Source organism: Lissotriton vulgaris, chromosome 2_2, assembly GCF_964263255.1.
Source record: "Lissotriton vulgaris chromosome 2_2, aLisVul1.2, whole genome shotgun sequence".
NCBI classification, from domain to species: Eukaryota; Metazoa; Chordata; class Amphibia; order Caudata; family Salamandridae; genus Lissotriton; species Lissotriton vulgaris.
This window is the reverse complement of record NC_141688.1, coordinates 23,653,462-23,678,960: the sequence shown is the minus strand read 5'-3', so window position 1 is coordinate 23,678,960 and position 25,499 is coordinate 23,653,462. Positions and strand designations below refer to the sequence as shown.

At 48.1% G+C, this 25,499-nt stretch overlaps 1 protein-coding gene across 9 annotated transcripts in view; it reads left to right on the top strand.

The window, feature by feature from the left end:
- The window catches only part of CSNK1G1 (casein kinase 1 gamma 1), a 766,422-nt gene that overhangs the window by 524,136 nt on the left and 216,787 nt on the right, over positions 1-25,499 (top strand). For all 9 annotated transcript variants that reach the window (XM_086959211.1, XM_086959214.1, XM_086959215.1 and 6 more), the window contains one exon: positions 3,213-3,364. In XM_086959211.1, the coding sequence (XP_086815337.1) occupies positions 3,213-3,364 (152 nt within the window). The remainder of the gene's footprint in view (positions 1-3,212; positions 3,365-25,499) is intronic.

Sequence of the window (25,499 nt, the reverse complement as noted above, 5' to 3'; positions counted from 1 at the left end):
GTGCACGGTTTAATCAGGCACACACACACCACCAGCTCTCAGTGCACGCTTTCACCAGGCACCCACACACACACACACCACCAGCCATCGGTGCAAGCTTCCACCAGGCACACACACCACCAGCCGTCGGTGCACGCTTCCACAAGCACACACACCACCAGCCAGCAGTTCACACTTTCACCAGGCACACACACCACCTGCCATCAGTGCACAATTTCTACAGGCACACACACCACCAGCCATTAGTGCACACATCAATTGTTAACGCATCCACAATTAACTATTGTATCAATCACAGTATGGCGCACTTTACTTTTAAACATATTCATCCAAAGCGCAGCATGCCACCATTGCTACAGAAAAATCCACATATTATGGCCCTACAATTTATAGACTTTTGTTGCAATTGGTGTTGCAATATTTAGCAATGCCAATAGCCAATAGCTCAAACCTAATTAATGCGAGACCTATTGCATTGCAAATGCTTGTTCTTTGTGCTTCTGCCCGCAAACTTCTATGACCCATGCTTGAATTGTTCTCTCATATGCTTTTCTCCTCTGCAACTGTGTTGCTCTCTCGTTTGCTGTTTTCTCTCTTGTATGATTAGACTCGCGTCCCCAGGACACTCTGTTTTTCTTTCCATTTTGTGCTTCTACTTCTGCGTGGCTCTCTGCCTATCGAGATTCAGCGGGTTACTTTGCCCTTCCTCCCCCCACACTTTACCCCTGGACTTTCTTTTTTTGGTGGGGGGTGATTATTTTTATCTGCCATCTTGTATCTGTAAATATTTTTTAAAGCAAGCATTGTCTATGCTAATAGGTCTGAGTTATGAATGCACTGTCAAGCCAGATCTACAAATCGATGTAGGTTAAAGACTGCCCTCCTTCCATCTGTGCTGCAGCCAGAGAAAAACACCATAAGTTATCTAGTTACCAAAGACACTTTAATAGCATTGCAATGTCATGTTTGTGTCCCTGAATGTTCACTCTCGGGCAGCTGTATAAATACAAAAAATTATCACTGCTGTGTGGAGGGCAAGCACTTTTTTTGTGGAAGCACACCACTTCTGGCCCTCAAAACATGTACACCTGTCTCTAACATAAGGGCGGTGCCAAAGCCCCTCTCTAGTGATACTCACTTAATTGTCTGGCGGCACCTGCACTGTTAAGTTAGATCATAATTAAAACAAATATTCAAAATACCAATAGGTCTGGCTTCTAAATGCACTGCAAAGGCGGACCTCAAAATCCATGTAGGTCAGTAAGCTACGTGGATGTGTAGGTCTGGCTTGACAGAAAGAATACTTGCCATAATTTTCCAGCTTTTTGAGCAGACTCCCCATCCAATTCTTCCATCATTCGCCAATACCAATATGTTGTTTCCTTCTTCCTTGGGTCTTCCAGAATCGGCATTTCCTCCAGTTCGTTTGCTCCTCCTGTCTTGCTTTCTGATGCTTGAACCCAACTCTGGATTTGGAGATACTTAAATCTGGAAACCCGATTGTTTGTTCTATTTTGAAATCTCTCCCATGAAATCATCTTTTTCCTTCAATTAGATTCTCCCATCTTTCCACTCCAGCTTGCCTTAGTGCCCCAGCCAAATTATCCTTTGTCCTTTCCGGTGATCCTGCTTCTTTAAATTGCAACGAAACGGCGTTAAAAAGTAAACACCGTTTCGCTAGTAAGATCATTTTCACTAGATCATATGTATTTCTGAAATGTGCCTAAGAATCTGTCTTTAGGAGTAGAGTTTATATGCTCGATTCTGAATTTAGGGTTACCCATAATATCGAGGTTCAGAGGGTTATTAGTAAAATGTGTTCTTTCCTCCACATTTGGAAGCCAGCATGAATTGAAATATAAAATATAACACATTTTCTACTAGTTTGTGGTCCCACACTTCTCTTGATTAAAATGATAGTTACCAAATGACCAGAACGCACCAAAATGTAACATGGAGAAAGGTTTTTATATGGAATTTTTCTCTGGCCATCTGGGTAGCTGCGGTATGTGGTCTCTGTGTCAGCTGGGCACCCCGGGTCTCCTACCAGCCCCAGGCATTCCTGAAAGGTATACACACTGGGAGTACTGGGCTGTGTGGCTTCTCTGGATCAATTAGTCTTACAGAGAATGCACAGCCAGCATCTACTTTTGGCTAAAATCACAAACTCCTCACATTTTTTTAGAGGGGAAAGTTCTGCAATAGGCAGGGGTTCCCAAAAGTCTCATGGCCCTGCGTTCCTTGCTTCTCCCAATTAAAATAGTGCCATAATTCTGTGAATGAGATCACCTGAGCTTAAATTGGTCAAAACACCGACTATGTGACTATGTGAAGTCCATGTGTTCATCACATGGTTACAGTTTTGTTCTGCAAACTGTTGGGAATGCAGGGTAGTAAGACTTTGGCTGGAAGTGACCCTAATTAGGTGCACATGGCACAGACTTAGACAGCGCACCCGATTGTGGGGGGAAAAACACTGTTCTTGGTGAACTCCGACCATCTATGCTGGAAGGGGCCTCTCAAGCATCTGTGGTCACTATTGCAATAAAGTTCCTGGGGTATGCAAGGAGTGGGTGTCTCCAAGATACTCCCTAGGATTGCAGGTTGAGGGTAAGTTCAGTATCTGCGGGGTCTGAGGGGGAAGGTTCTGTGGAGCAGAAAGACTGTATGACTTTAGGGGTGGAGGGTATGGCCCGATGCCTGGATGATAGATAGATTTAGAGACGTGTCTGCCCTGCCACAGGGAGGGCAGAAACAATGTTCAATGCCATGCTGGGTGACGGGGAGTAGTTTCCCATGTCTTGGGTAACTCTCCCACCACTATACAAAACAATGGGGTCTAATGAGCTAGAAGAGATGTCTGCTTGGAAATCGTCCTCCTATGGCAATTCCCCCAAACAGGGATCTACTAAAGAGAGGTATCGTTGTAAAGGGGGCATTCTCGCTTTCCAGAAGTACTTCTCTAGGGTGATCTGTGCTCGGGCACTCTGATGCCTCCGACCACCAAACACAGATTTATCAACCCGCATTTCATCTTTAAGTAGGACGTTTTGGGTGCATACAATAGCTTGGCTTGACCATCCTGATAGTGATTGAACAATTAAAAGTGATGCGTATGTCATACTTTTGCACCATACATTGATTTTTTTCATGAATATGTAGTTGCACAAATATCACTCTCTGCTTTATAATTAATTTCCCTCTTGTTTCAGCGGACGGCCTCCCCCAGGTTTTCTATTTCGGTCCATGTGGGAAGTACAATGCCATGGTGCTCGAGTTGCTTGGCCCAAGCTTGGAAGATTTGTTTGACCTCTGTGACAGAACGTTTACCTTGAAGACTGTGTTAATGATAGCCATCCAACTGGTGAGTAAGGACTTCCCTGTGCTCCCATACCACAATCTCTTCACACCAGGTTTGACAACTCTGCATTATAGTAAAATCGTCATTACACAGAGAGCATGATCAGGGCATTTGAAGACCTGAAAGAATTAGGTACTATCCTCTTTCATGGATGACTGGTAAGTAGCCAGCTACTCTAGGCTTTGGAGCGGAAAATGGAGTGTTCTGTTAAAAAAGCTATCCCCAAGTTAAAATTATGAAGCAGCTGTATTGATAAAATCTGCAACACTTTGTGTCTGATTGGTAGGATTTTCAGTCCATTTTGTATTGTAAAGCTTGCCTTTAATTGTGTTTTTGGCAAAGGCATAACTCACAGATGAACCTTTAATATGGAATCCTTTGTATTTAAAGACACTGTACATGTTGCAGTTCTTAGTACACACTGCAGCAGAATGGTATTTCGGTCTGTCAATCTTCAGCTATAAATGACATAGTTTGAAAGCTATCAATGTATTAAACCTTTAGTGTGGCATACCCTTCGTTTGTAGGTTCTAAACATATCGTACTTCAAGTTGATCTCCTCTATTGCTTGCACCTATAAATTTGAACCACTGTGTGGCTTGTACTGAACTCGTGAACAAAGACACCTTCTCACTTGACTATAATAAGCCATCAGGGAGCACACTGGCATCTTTATTTATTTATATAGCTCCAGAATCAACTCCCAAAGGAGTATCTCTGCGCTTCGGATGGGTAGCATAGATATTGTGCACTTGCAGCTAAGATCAGAAACAGAAAAGGGTAGTCTTAAGCAGCTTCCTAAATTGTAAATGGTTAGAGCATTGTCAGTGCAGGGGGAGCTCATTCCAATAAAGCGGGCCATGGTAGGAGTGGCCCTTTCCCCCTGGTCTTGCCCTTCTAACTCTGGGAACCTCTAAAAGATGTTTGGAGCACGAGCGCAGAGAAATAGAGAGATGGTAGGGTGTGAATTTCTCCGCGAGATAGATAGTACCAAGATTGGAAAGCGCCTTATGGATGGTACAACAAATTTAGAATTTTACCCGTTAGCGGTTAGCGTATAGGAAGCCATTGAATCTGCAAGAGAAGAGGACGGGAGGCAGTCCTAGGGGGCACGTTAAGAACTAGTTGTGCCGCCATGTTCTGGACCACCTATAATCTGTTGATCAAAGTCTCACTAGCACAGATCAGCAGGCCATTCCAGTAGTCCAGCCGGCTTAATATACGTGCCTGAGTCAAAGTCTTTTGAGTAGCATCAGGAAGCAAAGACTCGACGGAGTAGACCCAGAGTATGGAAGCAGACCCCAGCTGTCTGAGCGGTGTGCTCCTTCAGGGTGTGAGGGCTTGGTCCAGGCGGATGCCTAAATCCATAACAGTGGATTTAGGGTCAGGAGGGGTGCCAAGATCGAGCAGCCACCACTCGGGAGACCATAGTAGTGGAGCCTCTCCGAAGAGCAAGATCTCCGGTTTCCCAATGTTACACTGGAGGAAATTACTCTTCAGCCAGTGTGAGATGGCTCTCATTCCAGAGGAATAGTTCACCTGTATAGACGGTGTGAATTTGTCAAAAGGGAAAAGCAGCTGTGTATCGTCGGCATATGATATTGGGGGGAACCCAAATGTCCTCAAAAGATTGGCCAAGGGAGCAACATAGATATTGAAAAGTGTGGGGCTCACGCATGAGCCCTGAGGCACTCCCTTGGACAGTGTGGGAGGGTATACTCAGACGTGAGTCCCTTGCTCATTGCACCATCAGGATTCAAGCAAGCCGGGCCGACGACGGCTGAAATGCCAGAAACCGGTCCCCGGAAGCTTGTTTCCTTCCCAGTATAAGAATTGGCTTGGTAGTTTGGTTTGCCCTGTTCCCATCATGCACTGGGACAGGAACAGACTAATTTGCATGTAGCCAGGTTCTGAGCTGGGATGGTGCAGTAAGCTAAAAAACGGTGATGGATCAAGCCCTGATCTCTTGCCTGGGTAGGAGTATTCTGCATCATTCAGAAACTGTCCATCACCACCCCCTTTTCCAAAATCGACTCCCTTGGACAGTTCCATAGGTGCCGAACATTATGGGCCAAGATTGACAGTGAGAGCGACCAGATAAAAAACTCGACATCCACTGAAAAGCAGAATTTCTTAGCCCAGTCTCCTGAGCAATAGCTGATGTGAGACCGTGTCGAACGTGGAAGACAGGTCCAACAGCACCAGAATCGTGGCGTGGCCCTTGTCTAGGGTTATCCTGATGTTATCAGTGACTGCTAGCAGGGCTGATTCGATGCTGTTTGGGCCTAAAGCCTGACTGGGAGAGATCTAAACAACCAGTATGTTCGACATGGTTTTAGAAATGTTTGTGGATATGTCTCACCAGTAATTTACTCAGGAAAGGAAGAAGCAAGATGGGACGGAGATTGGACAGATCTGTCAAACGAATTGGCATAACCTGCGCTGCTTTCCATTCTAACGAAACGTGACCCTCTCTCAGTGATAGGTTGAGGAGATGTTTAATCAAGGGGGATAGTCGAGTGGCCAGGGAGGTGACAACTTTGGCTGGAATAATGTTGTGGGGGAACCCAGATTTTACTCTATGGATCAGAGTTACAACATCTGCTGAGGTAAGCAGAGGGAAGCTTTCAAGCAGCTGAAGGTTTGCCGGTTCAGGTTGATCTGCAGTCAAAGGGACCAGGTACTGGCTTCCTGACACAACACATTTTTCATAGATTCGTTCAATTTTGAGTGAGAAATATTGTGCGATATCACATAGTGTTTGCGTGGGTGCCTCAAGGTTCCCACAGGCCTTGAGATTGGTGAAAGACTGGAGGATACGATGTAGGATTTTAGGGGCATTGCCAGCCATAGCTAGTTGGGAGGCAATGTAAGTTTTACGCGCAACTTTTATGTTGTAATGGTAACTGGACAAAGTGGTTGTGCGCCAACTGCTCTCATATTTCCTATGTTTTTGCACACACAGCTGAGGGGAGAACCAGGCAGCCTGCGGCCGTTTGGAGTAGTTACGAAGACATTTCAGTGGTGCGAGATAATAGTCTTAGAGACTGCAGAATTATATTTAGCCAGGGATTCTACTATATTATCCGATGAGATGATCCGTGGCCTTAAAGAGGCATGAAAGCTCTCTGAGGTGACTTTCTGCCATTGTCTACGGATATGATGTGTGGCTAGGTTTGATCCCTTCAGCTCCCTTGTGTCCTGAATAGAAAATTCAATTAGCGCGTGGTCGGGCCAAGTTAGTTGTAGGGGGGCTCACACGGAAAATTAAGAGAATTGGAAAAAATAATGTCCATTGTGTGGCCAGCTATGTGAGTGGGGCCTGCATTGAAATTGGATATGCCTAGAAGTGCTAAGTCGGACACAAGTCTGTGAGTCCGCATTGGAAGTGCATTCGCTATGAATACTAAAATCACCTAATAGCAAAAAATTGCTGTTCGAAATCACGTGGGGGGCTATTAGTTCAGTGAGTAATAACGAGAATTCAGCTAAGGGTCCTGGGAAGAGAAGTCTATCAGAAAGACGGACACTTCCATCATAGCATTACAGCACTCGTCCAGTGGGGAGACATTAATGCTATCTTTATGCACAATAGCCATTCCTCCCCCCACTTTAAGTGGTCTGTCCATCCTAATAAGTTTATAGCCTTCAGGTATGGCTAACGCTATAGAAGGAACAGAGTGAGGTTTAAGCCATGTTTCGGTCAGAAATCCCAGCTCAAGCTGTACCGAGGACAGTAGATCCCAGACCTCAGCGGATGTTGCATAGCAAACCTTTCCAACCCATCTGCGACTTATCTTTGGAGTTACCTATAACTTGGTCAGGGGGGTAGCGGGTTCAGAAATAAAGGAGCCCATACCTGAAAGAGTGGTTTGGAGCCTCATGAATCGGCACCGTCTTACCAGAGTTGCTCTGAAGCTTGCAGGCAAAGGAGCCTTCAGGGAATGGCCAAGACTCAGTCCGGCAAGAGGGTATAGGATCGACCCTGAAATCCAGCCGTTCCTGTCTAGTATAGAACCTAAGTGGAGCTGAGCCCTTTTTTTGCAGTAAATTGACCAGGGTCTGGGACTCCTGGCGACATCCAGGTGCGGACGAGCGAAGACTGGCTTGACTTATGCGCGCCCTGCTGCGCGTCTTCTGCAGAATCCGGTTATGTAGAGGGGTTTGGGGCACTAGAGTGCCAACCTCCCTCGCAACCGTAAGTGGAATAAAAGAACAAAACTCCCTCCACAACAATCGAGCAGACAGGAACAGAGGATTCTTCTCACACAGACGGGAGCAACAGGGGGCACATCTCACACAGACAGGAACAACAGGGGGCGCAGCTCACTGACAGGAACAACAGAGGGCGCTTCTAACATAGACAGGAACAACAGACGGTGCATCTCACAAAGACAGGCAATAGGCGCATTGTTTTAGCTTGCCCCCTCTATCAAAAGCCTGGGTTATCTGTTCGCGTCATTTCGTTTAATTTCTCTCTGTGGTGCCAATTCACCCTCTCTGTGAGCTTTTCCAGGCGCGTGATCCATCACTTGGCATTTTACATGGCAGTATTTAGGAATATTCGGGGTTCCCAAATGTGTGCGTTTGGGTTCTTTATTTGCTACATATGATGTCCCTGAAAAAAAATTGTTTTAGCTTTGTCCCCTCTCTTTTTCTATCTTTCTCTCTCGCTCCTCTCTAATTCTCTCTCTCCTTCATTCTTTCCCCTCTCACTCTTCTTTCCCCCTATATTCTCTCTCCTCCCCTTTCTCTCTTTCTATTTCTATCCCCTTCATTGACTCTCTCCCCTTTAATCTCTCTTCTCTCTTTTTTCCCCTATATTCTCTCTCCTCCCCTTTCTCGCTTTCTATTTCTATCCCCTTCATTGACTCTCTCTCCCCTTTAATCTCTCTCCTTTCACTCTCTTCTCTGTCACTCACTCTCCCACTTGAGATGCATCTGCCATTTCTTCTTCCATTCTTTCTCTCTCGTTTTTGCTCCGCCACTTCCCTCATCTTTGGCCTGCAGGTTGTAAACGTCTACACAGCAGACAAGGAGACTCTCCAGCGGTCTTATTACAGCGCTGTGTAGTTCTAACATATAATTTACAGATTATATCTTTTGTTCAAATCAATAATCTATTTATGAAAGTTTGTTATACCTATCTATTGTCACACATTTTTTGTTAGATGGATGATTTTTCAGACAGCAGCATTAATTATTACATTGTGCACTGCTGTATTCTGAAACAAGAAGGTGTGACGGACACATTATGCTTAGTTTCATTTGCAACATGCACTGGCAAGCCATGGGCATGCTGCAGCTCCCAACTTATGTAACTGCTGCTTTCAAGCTTGTGAACAGAAGCTGCTTGGTTGCAAGTTAAATGATAATTCAACCCCCCCCACACACACACACACAACCCCCCACACACAACCCCCCACACACAACCCCCCCCACACACAACCCCCCCCACACACAACCCCCCCCACACACAACCCCCCCCACACACACAGCCCCCCCACACACAGCCCCCCCACACACAACCCCCCCACACACAACCCCCCCACACACACACAACACACACACACCCGACACACGCACAACCCCCTACACACAACCCCCCTACACACAACCCCCCTACACACAACCCCCCTACACACAACCCCCTACACACACAACCCTACACACACACAACCCCCACCTACACACACAACCCCCACTACACACACAACCCCCACCTACACAACCACACACACAACCACACACACACCCATACAGACATCCACACACACCCAAACACACACACCCTTCACACCCCCCTCACCCGCACACCCTCACACCCTCACACCCTCAATCTCACCCCCCCACCCCCAACCCCCCTCACCCTCCCAACCCTCTTACCCACACACACTCACCCACTCATCCTCATACACCCTCATCAGCATAGCATAACAAAACATAGCATGGCATAATAAAAAAGCATAGGATACACAACCTCTCACCCTCACCCTCGCTCTAACACACCCACCCTCACTCACTCGCCCTCACCCACCCTCACACATCCTCACCAGCATAGCATAACAAAACATAGCGTAGCGTAACAAAACAAAGCATAGGATAGGAAAACATAGAATAGTATAACAAAGCATAGCATAGCAAAACAAAACATAGCAAAACACAACAAAGCATAGCAAAACAAAACATAGAATAGTATAACATAGCATAGCAAAACAAAACATAGCAAAACACAACAAGCATAGCATAACAAAGCATAGCATAACAAAACATAGCAAAACAAAACATAGCAAAACACAACAAACCATAGCATATATAACAAAGCATAGCGTAACAAAACACAACAAAGCATAGCATAGCATAACAAAACACAACATAGCATAGCATAACATAGCATAGCATAACAAAACAAAGCTTAGCATAACAAAACATAGCATAACAAAATATAGCATAGCATAACATTGTTATTTGTAATATCAATACATGCAAGTCACGTAAATACAACACATATTGCATTACAAATGCTATAGATGTCACATTTGCAAAGTTATTAATTTCGCTATTTTCAAAACAAAAACATAAATAAAAGTTGTCATTTACAATACTAATACCTCTAACTTTACTAATGCGAGCCCTATTGCATTGCAAATTCTTGTTTCTTTTTCCGTGTGCAACTCTGATCCGGTTTGTGCTCTGGGCCTGTTTGGGCCTTTCCCTATTGCATAATGATCTGTGGGAACAGTGTGCGGATGCCTTCGGGCTTTAAAACATGTTCGTCTTGTGGATGTCTGATGTTGGGGACGAGCCCTCACCTCATTTGCATGTGGTATTTGGGGGAAGATCACTGCTCCACTGACTGCGAGGCGTGTCATCGGTTGAAACCGAATTCATGGCTGTAACGCCGAATGAAGCTTCTCTCCGTTCGCTTCTCCAGGTCGGCTTCGTCACCTCGATAAGCTTCTGCAGAAGGTTTTCGAAGCGGTCGTCATTACTGTCGCCCTCATCCTTTTCCTGTGCCGCAAGAGCGTCGCTCCCCAGTCTGTAAGTGTCACAGTTTGTCCCTGAGGGCTGGTTTCCGGCCTGTTTGGGGCGTGGACTCCCGCTGGTGATGGGGCCCGCGTGCCATCTCCCTATCCACCGTTTCCCGGTGAGGGGGCATCGAGAGCCCAGATAGAGACATGTGCGGTGCCTTTGCAGGCCTCGCTGGCTCCTCCTCCTTCCCCTCCTGGAACGTCGGCGGATCCCTTGCGCTGTGTGAGTCCTTCCGCGGCATCGCCAGCGGCTCCGGCGCATTCCACTCCAGGCTTGGAGGATGGGATGCCGTTGGGGTGCGGCCCTTCGGGGGTCCCTCCTTCGGCCAACGGCGCCCTGGGTTCTCCGCAAACATCTACGGGAGTCCCTGTGGTGTCGTGGGAGGTCGCCGGGGCTTGGATCGCATCTCCTAGCCCCTCTCGGCACTTTCACAAGGTGATCCGTCTAAGGCCGAGGTGACACTGCTACAGCGCCGGCAGCTCCTAGCCTGGCGGCGCCACAGAGGTCAGCGGTCCCCCCTCTTCCCATCATAAGTCGAGGCTGGCGGGGGCCCCTCGTCCCTCCCCGGGCCCCTCTAGTTCCTCTGCTCAGGCAGCCATGACGGCGCCCTGCTCCAGGTTGCGTATTCTACAGCACCGGAAAGGCGCCAAGTCATGGATTCTTCTTCGGACGTCCCCTCTTCCCCTGAAGTTGGGTGCTTGCTGGTGTCATCCTCGTCGGAGACAGGCTGCTGTGTCGTGGCTTTTTACCCGGCGTCTTCCAAGGCCGGCCCCTCACCGTCACCGCGGTTTTCGCCAGAGGAAACAAAGGTACCTCATTCCTCGGTGCCTTTCTCCCTTCCGGACCTAGCCTTTCCCCACTCCGATTGGCCTAGGGGATGGCCGCCATAGCTTGCAGCCGTTGCTGACAGAGGAGCTGCTTTCCCTATCTCTGGTCCCCACGGAGGCGGCCTTCGCTTGCGCTGTTTCCACTGCTGTGTGAATTCTGCTCATGGGTGATCCGGCTGCTCATTTCCCCGCGGATCATCTTATGGAGGTATTTCACCAGGGCTCTGGTGAGAGGGAACTGCTGCTTCCTTTTGAAGGTTCGCTCTGTTCTTCTCTGATGGGAGCTTGAGGGCGCCCTGCCACGGGGGATCCGGTGCCCCAACATCTTCTGCACCGACACCTTCCAGCACCGCGTGACCCAGTGCGCCATTCCCTCCACCCCTCTGCCAGTGGGCTCCTTTTGCAGACCGCCTTTCCCTCCCTGCCGTCGCTCTTGTCTCCACCATCACGAGAGGCTCGTTGGCTGGATTCTTGGGGGCGCAATTTGTTCGCCTCGACCAGTGCGGCTCTGCGGGCCCTTAACACCTGGTGTTGGCAACGGCCACCTCTTGCTTATGGGACTTGGTGGAGTCCCTTGGATCTGCAGCTTCTCAGGAGGGTGCTGGTGTTGACTTGTGGCACCACGTGTTAAATGGCCGGGAGCTGGTGACGTTCATTCTACGCTCCACTCTGTACATCTCGGAGGTGCTTGGTCATGCCATGGCGTCTTCGGTTGCCCTTCGCGGCCATGCTTGGCTCCAGGATAGTGTTCCTAGAAAATGTTCGGGAACAGCTGGTGGATCTTCCCTTCAATAGCACTCTCTTGTTCCACGCGCTGGCAGACTCTGCCAGCCAGAGGTTCTTGACAGAGCTTCGGCCTCCTCATCCTCCCCCTCCCCCTCAGTGATCTGTAGGTTGATCTGGTTCTTGGGCGCTGTTCTTTCGTTTGGGCGGGTGGCCCCAGTTGTGTGATCTGTGTGATTCTTGTGCCTACAAGTCTTTTATTGAGACTGTGGCTCTGTTGGCTTCATGGCCGGCCATGTTTGCTATGTCTTTTTGCTTGGATTATCTGCACCAGATTGGCCCTGAGATTAGGCCATCTGTTGTTGCTCTTGGCTGCTTGACCAGCCTTCTGCTGGACTTTTTTTCCAGCGGTTCTTTCTGTTGACCTCTGCTGTGGACGTTTCTTCCTAGGGTTTGTGCTTGAAAGTTGTGGTCGCCTTCGGGCCTGTGCTCTACCTGGCGTTTAAGTACGTTGCCGGTGCAATTCCCTTCTAGGTGGTTGGAATGCCTTTGGCGGCGCCCCTGGGTATCCTTCTCCGGGGTTGCTGCGTTAGCCTGCCATCTGGGGCCTGGCGTCATGGCTCTGGTTCCACATCTTTTTGTGTTGTGTGTGCATGCCCTTTTCTGGAGTGTGTCTGGTCCCTTCTTGCCTTCTAGCTCTCTGTCTTGGGGGCTAGGATGGATTTCTGTTCCTTCCTCTTTCAGGAGCACCCTGCCCCGGTCCTCCTGGGTGTCCCCGGGTTGCTCTTTCTGCCTCGTCTCCTTGGGGTCTCTAGGTTGTTCTTCTTCCTCTTCCTGGTCGTGGATGGAGGTTTTTTGTTGCCTAATGTAGGCGTGGGGTGCTTCGGCCTCCCCTTGCCTTGCCCTTCTTCCTCTGCGGAGTGTGAACAGGCTTCTTTCTGCGTCCACCTTGGGATCAGTGGTGTTCTGACCATAGGGGTTTCCCCTTGCCTGGGGGGACATGGCTCCTCGCCCTGTCCATTGGACTCGTCCCCTATGGGACCCTCTGTTATTTACAGGCTGTTGGGGTCCTCTCGCAGACCCTGCTTCCCGGTGGGTATGGCTAGGGTATCTATTCTACGTTAAGGAATCTGAGGCTAGTAGTCTCCATGAGATGTACGAGTTACTTACCTTCGGTAACGATTTATCTGGTAGAGACGATTCTAGCCGCAGATTCCTTCACGACCCACCCTTTCTCCGTGTTCTGCGAGAGCCCTTTGCTTGCTCTTTCGTGCTTGCCTGCCTCTGGGTGCTTGGTCTTCTGCGAGTGCCTCTTTCACTCTTCCCTGGCGGGATGCTTGTTTGGTGGAGTTGCATCCATCCCTCCCTTGTTGTACGTGACTGATAGGATGATGGGTGCTCCGGCGTCCCTACACTCTGATGCTCCCAGCGTTGGGCCTTCCATATTTCCCCTTCCTTTTTCCTTGTTTTGAGTGCGACTCGTGCAGTCCTCGGAGTTGGGGTCTTTGGCTGGGCCTCAGCCTTGGCCGCCCGGACTTGCTCCAGAACGGTCGCTCCCTCTCCCACTCCCTGGGCCACGCTTTAAGACTGCTACTGACAGCATTTGGGTATCGTTGCTAGCGCTGTGGATTACTGTGTTAGCGCTGTGTGTGCATTTAAGGCTAGCTCTCTCTGTATAGCGCTGTGTATCAGTGTGATAGCGCTGTGTGGGCATTCATCCTAACTCGCTCTGTGTAGCGCTGTGTGTTGTCTGTGGTGGCGCAGTGTCTTGCACCACATCGTGGCTCTTTTTGAAGACACTGTAACTGACCTGTATTGGCATTTAGCGCTGCTCGCTCCGCTCCGCATTGCTGTAGGCGCTCTGATCCCATTTGCTGCCCCTGCCTCAGTTTCACTTTCACCCTCCATCTTGTCTGTGTTGGTGCTCCCTGGGCCGCCCCTCCTCCCCGCTACCGCCTCCCAGCTGCTGCCCCTCCCACGCTCCGCCCCCTCCACCATCCATTTATGACCAATGACCTAACGCGCAGCGTTCGCGCCCCATTCGCGCCGAAGGTGCGCCAAAGGTAAGCCCGTCTACGCCCGTCCGCGCCTGGACCGCGCCCAGCGCCAGACCCCCTGGTTCCCGTAATGCCCAGCCCTCTCACATCACTTACGATGCCACCACCCTCCTAGCCCTTAACCCCGGCCGCTCCCCCAACTGCGTCCTAGCCGCTCCTGGACACACCCATGGACCCTTCTCTTGCAACTCCTGCAAGTTCGACGGCACCGAACCCAACTCCTCCTCCACCAACACCAATCAGATATCTGACACCAACCACCTTAAATGCATCCTGCTCAACACCCGCTCGGTCCACAGGCACGCCATCGACCTCTGGAATCTACTAGACACCTTCTCACCGGATGTCGCCTTCCTAACAGAAACATGGATGAACGCCTCATCAGCTCCAGACATCACCATAGCCATCCCGGAAGGATACAAGATCATCCGAAAGGACCGCATCAAGCATACAGGAGGAGGCATCGCTATCGTCCATAAGAACTCCATCCGCATCTCAACCAGCTCAGACGTCTACTTCGCTAGCGCCGAACACCTTCACTTCCAGATCCACACCGACCCCAAGACCACACTTAGAGGCACCCTCCTCTACCGGCCTCCAGGTCCCCGTACACAATTCAATGACGACATCACTGACTTTATCACCCCACACGCCCTCCCCTCCAAGGAATACATTCTATTGGGAGACCTCAACTTTCACCTGGAAAAGAGCAACGACAGCAACGCCACCACCCTTCTGGACAATCTCGCCAACCTCGGACTCAAACAACTCGTCACTACCCCCACCCACATTGCAGACCACACTCTCGACCCTATCTTCACCTCCAGCAAACATTTCTCATTCAGTCACACCTCCGCTCTTCACTGGACGGACCACAGCTGCGTTCACTTTACCTACAATAAGACCACAATCCTCAATCATCCTCAACCCACCCTGCGAAGAAACTGGAACAAAATCACCAGCGACCAGATCTCCTCATCGCTTCTACTAAACCCCCCCACCCACACCTCAAACCCCGACCAAGCAGCCATCAACCTCACCCAATGGCTATCCAACAGTGCCGACATCCTAGCACCGTTGAAAAAACGCCTAATCAAGCTAGGCAGCAAAAACGCATCCTGGTTCAACGATGATCTTAAGAAATCGAAGAAACACTGTCGCTCCCTCAAAGGCCTGGAAAAAAGATCCTAACACCAGCACCAGGGACGCCTTCAAAAACGCCACCCGCATACACCACCAGCTAATCCGGTCTGCCAAGAAAGCCGCATTCAAAGACCGTCTAGATAACAACGCCCACAACAGCAAGGAATTATTCAACATCGTCAAAGAATTTACCAACCCATCAGCCAACTCCAATGACATCACCCCCTCCCAAGCCCTCTGCGACTCCCTAGCTTCCTTCTTCCACAACAAAATTGCAGACATCCACAACAGCTTCGACAACCGACCCGAAGACCAACCCACCCAATCTTCTGCAGGACCCTCACCCCCCCTGAACATCCTTAATGACTGGAACCCAATCTCCACTGAGGACACCATCCGCCTGATGAACTCCATCCACTCAGGATCCCCAACTGACCCATGCCCTCACCACATCTTCAACAAAGCAGACTCCATCACAGCACCACACCTCCGAGATGTCATCAACTGCTCCCTCAACTCCGCCACCTTCCCGGAAAGCTGGAAACACGCAGAACTCCGCGCCCTTCTGAAAAAACCCACAGCTGACCCCACCGAACTCAAAAACTACCGCCCCATCTCGCTTCTTCCGTTCCCGGCCAAAGTCATTGAGAAAGCTGTCAACAACCAGCTCGCCGCCTTCCTCGAAACCAACAAATCCCTTGACTCCTCACAGTCCGGCTTCCGAGCCAAACACAGCACTGAGACCGCCCTCATCGCAGCAACAGACGACATTCGAACTCTACTGGACAATGGAGACACGGTCGCCCTCATCCTCCTCGACCTCTCCGCTGCCTTCGACACAGTCTGTCACAGCACCCTTCTACAGCGCCTCAGAGACGTAGGAATCCAAGGAAAAGCACTGGAATGGATCACCTCGTTCCTCACCGGAAGAACACAGAGTCCGCCTCCCACCATTCAAGTCAAAGGCCTCTGAAGTCATCTGCGGCGTGCCACAAGGATCGTCACTCAGTCCCACCCTCTTCAACGTATACATTAGCCCCCTTGCGGCCATCGCTCGCCAACACAATCTCAACATCATCTCCTACGCGGATGACACTCAACTGATCCTATCACTCACCAAAGACCCTAACACCGCCAAAACCAACTTACACGAAGGAATGAAAGAAGTAGCCAAGTGGATGAAGCACAGCCGTCTGAAACTGAACTCAGACAAAACAGAAGTCCTCATCTTAGGCACCTCCCCCTCCGCCTGGGATGACTCTTGGTGGCCAGAAGCCCTTGGAAAAGCCCCCATCCCGACGGACCACGCACGGAACCTGGGCGTCATCCTGGACTCCTCACTCTCGATGACCAAACAAGTCAACGCCGTTTCATCATCTTGCTTCAACATTCTTCGCATGCTCAAAAAAACATTTCGCTGGATCCCCACCGAAACTAGAAGAACGGTCACCCACGCACTGGTCACGAGCCGCCTGGACTACGGAAACACACTATACGCCGGTACCACCGCAAAACTCCAGAATAAACTCCAGCGCATCCAGAACGCTTCAGCCAGGCTCATACTAGACATCCCGCGTAAAGAACACATCTCTGGTCACCTGAAAAACCTCCACTGGCTCCCCGTAAATAAGAGGATTACTTTCCGCCTCCTAACCCACGCACACAAAGCACTTTACGAACTTGGGCCCGAATGCCTCAACACACGATTGTCCTTCTACACCCCCTCCCGTCAGCTGCGATCCTCCAACCAAGCCCTTGCCACGGTACCTCGCATCAACAAAACCACCATGGGAGGTAGATCCTTCTCCTACCTGGCAGCTAAAACCTGGAACTCACTTCCCACTCACCCTCGCCTCACTCAGAACCACCTGGCATTCAGAAAGCAACTTAAAACTTGGATATTCGACAAATAATTCCCCACCCTCCCTCTAGCGCCTTGAGACCCTATGGGTATGTAGCGCGCTATATAAATTTCTTGACTTGACTGACTTGGCTCCTTTCAGGGGGCGCAAATTTCCCTGGTGATGTCGTCTTGGGGTACATTGTCATTACTCTTTCACTGTTCATGGACTGTGGTTGCAGGATTCTCCGTTTGCTGCACAGTTTTTCATATGCTTTCCTGTCTCCAGGGGGAATGTTGTATTTGTTACAGGGTTGCTTTGCATTGGCTGTGACTGCTCTTCCCTTTTAAGACTTTCGGTGCCACAGTGGCTGGCACTTTTCCGAATGGACTGTTCCCCCCTCCATTCGCTTCTTTCCTTTCTGGTTATCTGCTGTTTCGCACAGTTTTTGTTTGTGATGGCTCCGCATTGTGGCGCGGGAAAGTTCTCCGAAGAAAACTGATGTCGATGACGTCACACCCGCAGCAACGTACGGGCGGAGTCATGCGGTACCACCCCCCAGAGATTAGGTAAGAAAACATTACCGGATCCAGTCTCACGCCTGGGGATAATTCTACATTAAGGAATCTGCAGCTAGAATCGTCTCTTCCAGATACATCGTTACCGAAGGTAAGTAACTCTTACTTCTGGGCTACACTGTTGTCTGGTGGGGAATACACAAAGGCCAATCAGAGCACTTAAAAGGTGTCTAAAACCATGTTTACTGAAAAGGACAGTATGTTATGGACAGTTAACTGTCACCTCTATAGAATGATCCATCAAATTGTTACTGTTTTAATGTTCCTCACCGTAACCCTGGGATATTGAGTTTCCTTGTTGAATATAAGGTCACATAACTGAAGTAAAATCATTATGTTCTAATATTATGAATGCCTTGTGGAGAAGTGTGGCTCACTGGTTGGAGCAGGCAGACCCTGAAGCAGAGGTCAGACCCCCGGGACCAGGGTTCGATACCCGACGCGGCAGCGTGTTGAGCTCAAATGTCCACGGACTTGATAATTCTCGCTTCGGTGCCTGACCTAATCATGGGTTCACACTCTGCAACTCTGGGCATTAAGCTTGCTTAATCTCCACAACGGCCCCCCGCGGCGGGATGCCTGGCTTTCACCTTGGGGATGCCCTGTAGGGGCTATCTCACAGGGAAAAACCAGGACGGGTTCCCAAGGCAAGCGCGGAGATACCCCTTTGGGGGTCGATTCTGGCGCTATATAAGAAATATAATAATAATAATAATAATAAATATATTAAGGGTAATTAAGGGTGTAAGAATGAGTATTGTTTTTATGTATGAGAAAAACCATTAATTGAAAATAACGGCTTCAATTAATCCCAGCTGTTTGGTATCAATAGCTGAATTATTGATTTGCTTCACAGAAGTTATTAGTAATGCCAAACAAAATTCCTTGTAACCTGTAATTCTCCAGTATTAGGGGTGTCTTTCAAAGATTCACATGCCTGAATCATTCCCCGTCGTCTGAGTGGGAGTCCCACGGTACATAAAGTAATAATATGCCATAATAACATAGGAAAACCAGTAATTCCCAACCAGGAAGTAAAGTAGCCTAAGCTACAGGAGAAAAAACTTCCACACATGACTATCATAGTCATTTTGTGTAGTCCAAACTACAGCCAATCAGGCGAAAGCACCCACCAGAAAGTTCTCCCCAGAGGCTCATTCTCTCAGATTTTCTACCGCACGTCGTGTGAAGGGAGTCTCCCTGAGCTCTGCTCAGTACTTTTCTATTTTCCTTCTGGAATCTAGTGTTTTGAAGAGGTCTTCCAAGAAATCTTTATTCAAACCTTGTGACTCTTGTGGTAAGCTCTGGCTTTTTAAAGAAGATCCCCACAAGTAGTGCATTTATTGCCTTTATCCTGAACATCAAGTAAAGGACTGCAAGATCTGTGGAACCTTCTCTCAGAAGACCCTCAGGGACAGAGAGGGCCGCCTTCTTTTTTGGCTACAAAGGCTTAAGGATTCGGATTATCCTGCTTCTGAGGTAGGCAGTATTGCCTCTGGGTCTACTTCAGGCTCTAGGAAGAGAGCTGCTGCTGAGTTGTTAACTTCTCCTGGGGCTAAAGTTGCTAAGAAACAACTATCAACTAAGGGGTCTCAGAGGCCTTCCACATCTAAGGCTACTCCCCCTGTTAAGGAGAAAGGTGGTACATCTACGCCCCCGAGAAGATCCACCAAAAAGTTACCTCAGACATCTGAGAAAATTTTATCTCAAATTCAGCCCCTGTCGACAACGACAACGCCGTCGTCGACTCCTTCCTCAACGAAGATCTCAGTCGGTGCTACATCTACGTCGACGGTAACTTTCATCTCCTAAACCACTGATGATTATGTCAACGGAGTCTTTATCGCCGACGATGGTCTATGTCACTGTTAGACCTATCTCGTTGACGGCTACGCTGAAGATCACGTCGACGACCTCGTCGACGCTTGCTCTTCCGCCGACGAAGAAACTACCGTTGACGGGCTCGTCGACTAGTACCACACCATCGACGAAGACACCATCGTCGACGAAGGCACCGTGGCATCGTCGACGAAGCCAACATCGTCGGCGAAGCCGATACCGTCGGCGAAGCCAACAGCGTCGACGAACTCTCGCCGTCTAAAACCAAATCCAGATCAACGAGTCGTTTGGTGGACCCACCGTCGACGCCGCAGCTATCCTCTTGTACCACTCTGCAAGTGTAGTCGTGCACAATTATGTCATGCAAATCTGGTGCCACCTCAGATTCATGTCCTCCAAGAAACCTTCACCAAGTAATTGAGGTGGTTAATCCCATCATACATGAGATTGTTAATGCCTCCCTGAGCACAGGCGTTGTGCCTAGCGAGTGGAAGCACGCAATCGTGAGACCTCTAATGAAAAAAGCAAATAAATCCCCTACAGACCTTGCTAATTTGCGCCCGATTTCACTCCTCCCGGTTCTAGGAAAGATCACTGAACAAATGGTCCACAAAGAATTAAAAAGCTATGTTGATACCCATCAAATCCTTCATCCTCAGCAATCGGGATTCCGTTCACACCATTCTACGGAATCTGCCCTGATTGAACTCACGGATTCAATAAAGCTACTACAAGATCAGGGGAAGAACGCCGTCTTGATCTTATTAGATCTCACGGCGGCGTTCAATACCATCTCCCATTCCCTATTGATCAATAGGCTTAGAGATATAGGCATCACGGACGTCGCATTGGAGTGGATAATCTCTTTTCTGGCTGACAGGTCCCAGACCATCTCTTTGGGTACGTTTCTCTCTAAGGAGAAGAAGGTACATTCTGGAGTCCCTCAGGGCTCAATATAGAGCCCTTTATTGTTTAATATATATATGGTCCCGCTCATCACTTTAATTGAGTCATATGGCATATTAGTAACATCATATGCCGATGACACTCAGTTAATTGTCCCCTTGGAGAACAATTCTACAGATGCTGAGTTGAATTTCAAGAAGTGTTTAAGAGATGTTTTCTGTTGGATGAATCAAAATCATCTTAAATGCAACACCAGCAAGACTGAAATCTTGCCTATCGGCAAAAATTTCCAATTCTGTCCCACCAAATGGTGGCCTGAGTACATCCCCGCGCCACCGCAAGTAGTGACATCAGCGAGAAATCTGGGCTTTTTATTTGACGCCGATTTTATCTTTTGACCAACATGTCAGTAATGTTGCAGGAAGCTGTTTGAACATCATTAAGTCATTAAAAAAAGTTTTTTTACCTGCTTCCCATCGACTCAAGAAAGGCAGTGGCAGTGGCCTTAATTCTTGCACGTCTTGATTATTGCAACGGCCTGATGGCAGGTGTCAAAAAGAAAAACACTCTCAAAAAACTCCAAGGCGTGCAGCATGCAGCGGCTAGACTTGTGCTCAAGTTACTTAGGAGATCTTCTGCCTCTGCTGCACTCAAAACCCTTCATTGGTTACCTCTATCTAAAAGAATATTGTTTAAAATCTTAATTATAGCTTTCCGTGCATTTAACGGCATTAGCCCGATTTACCTTATCAAACGGTTTCCACATTACAGTCCCGTAAGGACTTTAAGATCTTCAAGTCAGAATTTAATCAAGCCGTTAAAATTCAAACTTAAGACTAAAGGAGGCAAGTCTTTGTCCTTCCTATCTGGCAAAGCGTGGAATTCTATCCCTAACCATCTTAGAACTCTAACTCAGGAAAACCAATTTAGAAAACAACTCAAAACGTGGATTTTTTCGCTTTCTGACGATTATGTAACCTCCCTCATATAGCTTTTCCTGTTTGATTTTATTGCACACTGTTTTGTCAGCGCCAGTATGCTCCTTTCGGAGCGATTGTTTGCGCTTTAGAAATACACAAAAATATACAAATATAGTCGCCGTCTACGGCTTTCCTGTCGACGCCAAAACCGTCTTTGCTCCAGAGACGTGGTTCAACCTTGGAACAGTTATCACCTCCGCATATTTCACTGCAAAGGGTACCTCTGCAGCTTCCAGACTAGCTTCTTGACTCTAAAGACAGTGAGGAAGATTCTGTCATTGAAGAAACCTTTGGAGCGGCGACAAGTCCTTCCGAACGGATTATAAAGTATCAAGAGGACGACCAAGACGATCAACATTCGCCTGAACTAATGACATCACAGGTAACAAATGTCCCTGCAGCTCAGGTGCCAATTGCGTTGCTCACCAATCTTCAATGCATGCTGGACGACTATTGCATTAAGAAGGGAGAGTCCCAGTAATCAAAGGACAATATACAATACAGAAACTATAATAAACAAATCACAAACGAAGTCTATTCACACTGTTTTAATCACAATGTGAATGGTTATGACAAGTATATAACGTATATTGACATTTGAAAAATAATTCATGAAGTGCCCCAAAGAAGTAAAAGAGCAAGGGATGGGGGAGTGTTCAAGTGAGGAAATAGTGGAGGGAGGAAGAAGGAGAATTTTCTTGTGACAATTAAATCAAACAATTGGCATTACTCGTCCATATTACACAATATGTGTAGGAATGAGGACCGCAAAGTTCAGATTATTATTTCAAATGAACAGCATACTCCAACAAGTTCAATAAATGAAAGGTCAGGGCGTGGAGTTGGTGATAAGGGTAGGTTGTCGACGTTTCGACCCTCTATGCGCAGGTGGGTTTATCCTTGCTGTAGGGTCTTCATCAGGACGGGGGAAAGGGGGACACACCATAAAGAGGCAAAAAATCAGATCATAGTGCCATGTCCAATTAGAGCGTCGTTATAGTGAAAGAGCACAAATTAATAGGGTGACGACCCCAAATAGTGCGTGTTCTGCTGACCCAGTGGATAGAGTCGAGGCAAAGGAACACGGTCCTGTGGCGATCGTGGCGGGGTCGGGCTGGTGCACAAAGGTGCTACGTGAGTCATTCAGGTAGCAACGATCGGAAGTCCTGTCCTGCAACGAGCATAGATTGCGATCTATGCTCGTTGCAGGACAGGACTAACTCCAACCCGCTATTGCCACGAAGCAGTTTCCGACTGATCCGGACCTAGAGACGCGACCCCCAGCATGCAAGATCGATTTCCGATCGTTGCTACCTGAATGACTCACGTAGCACCTTTGTGCACCAGCCCGACCCCGCCACGATCGCCACAGGACCGTGTTCCTTTGCCTCGACTCTATCCACTGGGTCAGCAGAACACGCACTATTTGGGGTCGTCACCCTATTAATTTGTGCTCTTTCACTATAACGACGATCTAATTGGACATGGCACTATGATCTGATTTTTTGCCTCTTTATGGTGTGTCCCCCTTTCCCCCGTCCTGATGAAGACCCTACAGCAAGGATAAACCCACCTGCGCATAGAGGGTCGAAACGTCGACAACCTACCCTTATCACCAACTCCACGCCCTGACCTTTCATTTATTGAACTTGTTGGAGTATGCTGTTCATTTGAAATAATAATCTGAACTTTGCGGTCCTCATTCCTACACATATTGTGTAATATGGACGAGTAATGCCAATTGTTTGATTTAATTGTCACGAGAAAATTCTCCTTCTTCCTCCCTCCACTATTTCCTCACTTGAACACTCCCCCATCCCTTGCTCTTTTACTTCTTTGGGGCACTTCATGAATTATTTTTCAAATGTCAATATACGTTATATACTTGTCATAACCATTCACATTGTGATTAAAACAGTGTGAATAGACTTCGTTTGTGATTTGTTTATTATAGTTTCTGTATTGTATATTGTCCTTTGATTACTGGGACTCTCCCTTCTTAACGCATTGATCACCCAGGTCCCAGTGACATTAGATGGGTACAACCCCCTACTTATATCCGGACGACTATTGCAGGCGTTTCCCGCCATCAGAATCTACAGGCTCTATGCCTCCTACACCTGCGGTGGAAACACCTTTACCGGACTTCAGACCTCCAATGTCTCCTCCGCCTACACCGTCCAACCAGCCGGACGGACAACGTTCTTCTGACGAAGAAGAAAGAGAGGAAGGAGAGGTTGATGACAGGTCCATGATGGCGGAGTGGGTCATTACCAAGTACGAACTCCTTCTCCATCTCCTCCCGCTACCTCGGATTCACCACCAGTGGATGTGGGTGGATTCCACCTTATCATGGAGCAGGCTACGAAGTGCTTCCATATAGACATGGTACATACGGAGCAGGAATGCTTTCTGTATGATTTTAAAGACCAGCCAAGAAAGCAAGCAAAATCTATACCTATTATAGACTTCATCTGGAAGGAGGGTATTAAGGTCATGTCTACTCCAGCTTCCATACCTCCGTTCCTGCCCCTCACAATAAGATGGTTCGATTAGACTATTGTCTTATGACTGAACAACTGGTAGACTCTACAACTATCTCAGTCCTTCCTAGGATCTTATTGGATCACAACCCTTTGATTATGGAATGTACTTTCTCTCATACAGCAAGAGTCCCAAGAACTTGGACATTTGAGAGAGAACTCCTTTTAGAACAATTGTATATAGACCATATGAGGAATTAGATTGAGGAATTCCTATATATAAACAGAGGGACTGCCTCCTGTGTCACTGTGTGGGATACGTTAAAAGCAGCATTTCGGGGGGAGGGGGAACACATTTTTTTGTATTCTCGGCAAAGGGCCATACAGGGTGAGATAGATAGGAGGATTGTGGATTGGGGGTGGTAGAGGCTGAACTTACGTGTGCAATCAAGGAGGGTCGAGATACAAATCAAGGGCAGTTACAGGTGGCCAGGGTTTAGGGCCTCTTTGTTGGAGTTCTTCGGGCAAGACCTAGCTGCTAAGTATCTGCAATTTCGCTCTATGGTGTTTGAGCTTGGGGAAAAGTCAGGGAGGGTCTTGGCTAAGAGACTCCAGCAGGAAGGATTGGCAAATCGAGTTACTAGAATTCAGGACTCTCAGGGGAGCATTCAGGATACATCGGAGGGAATTATGGAGGTTTTCCAGCAGTTTTACTGTACTTTATATACAGAGAAATTCAGAGACTCCAATTTAGAATATGAGGCTGATGCTTTCCTACAGGAACTCAACACGCTGCAAGTCACTGCTCAGCAGAACGAAGTTCTTTCTGCCCCTATAGACTAAGATGAGTTGGCAATTAACTCATTAGTCAATGGGAAATCATCTGGCCCCGACTCCATTCCTCTGGAATTTTATAGCCTGTTTCGTTCAAAGATTCGGGATGATCTGCTGGCCACTTTTAGAGGGGCTCAGCTTGGCCATATACCAGCTACCTGGGATCAAACTACGATCATTTTAATAAAAAAAAAGGGTAACCAGAATTAGATCCATCTTTCCGCCCAATATCTCTGATCAATGCCAATAGCAAAATATATTTGAAAATCTTTTCCACTAGACTGTCCTTGGTAATCTCGCCATTAGTATCCCTGCGTCAGCATGGCTTCATACCAGGCAGGGATATGGCAGACCATGTCTGCCGGGTAATTGCACTCTTGGACTGGGCCCAAGCTACGCAATCTCCCCTCTGGGCAATCCTGTTGGATGCCGAAAAGGCAGTCGACAGGGTAGCCTGGGCGTTCCTATGGGCCATTTTATATTGGAAGAGATTTAGCTTTGAATTTATTAGGGCAGTACAGGCGCTTCATATTGACCCGGAAACTACTCTGTCGGTATCAGGGCTGCAATCTATCAGCAGGGGCACTAGGCAGGGGTACCCTTGTTCGCCCCTGCTGTTTGCATTGTATATTGATCCTCTTCTAAGTAAAATTGAGAAATCATTGGATATACTTCCAGTTAGGGTTAGTATGTCAGAATATAAGGCGCTGGCTTATGCCGATGATATTATAGTTCTGTTGTGAATGTATCTAGGACCCTAATTAATTATCCCTGATTCATGTCCTTATGTGGTTATGATAAATCATGTCCTAATGAAGACAAACAAATCTTACCCATATTCAGCAATACCCCACGCAGCCCAAATACGCCAAGGCTACTTCCTTAGATTCCTAGA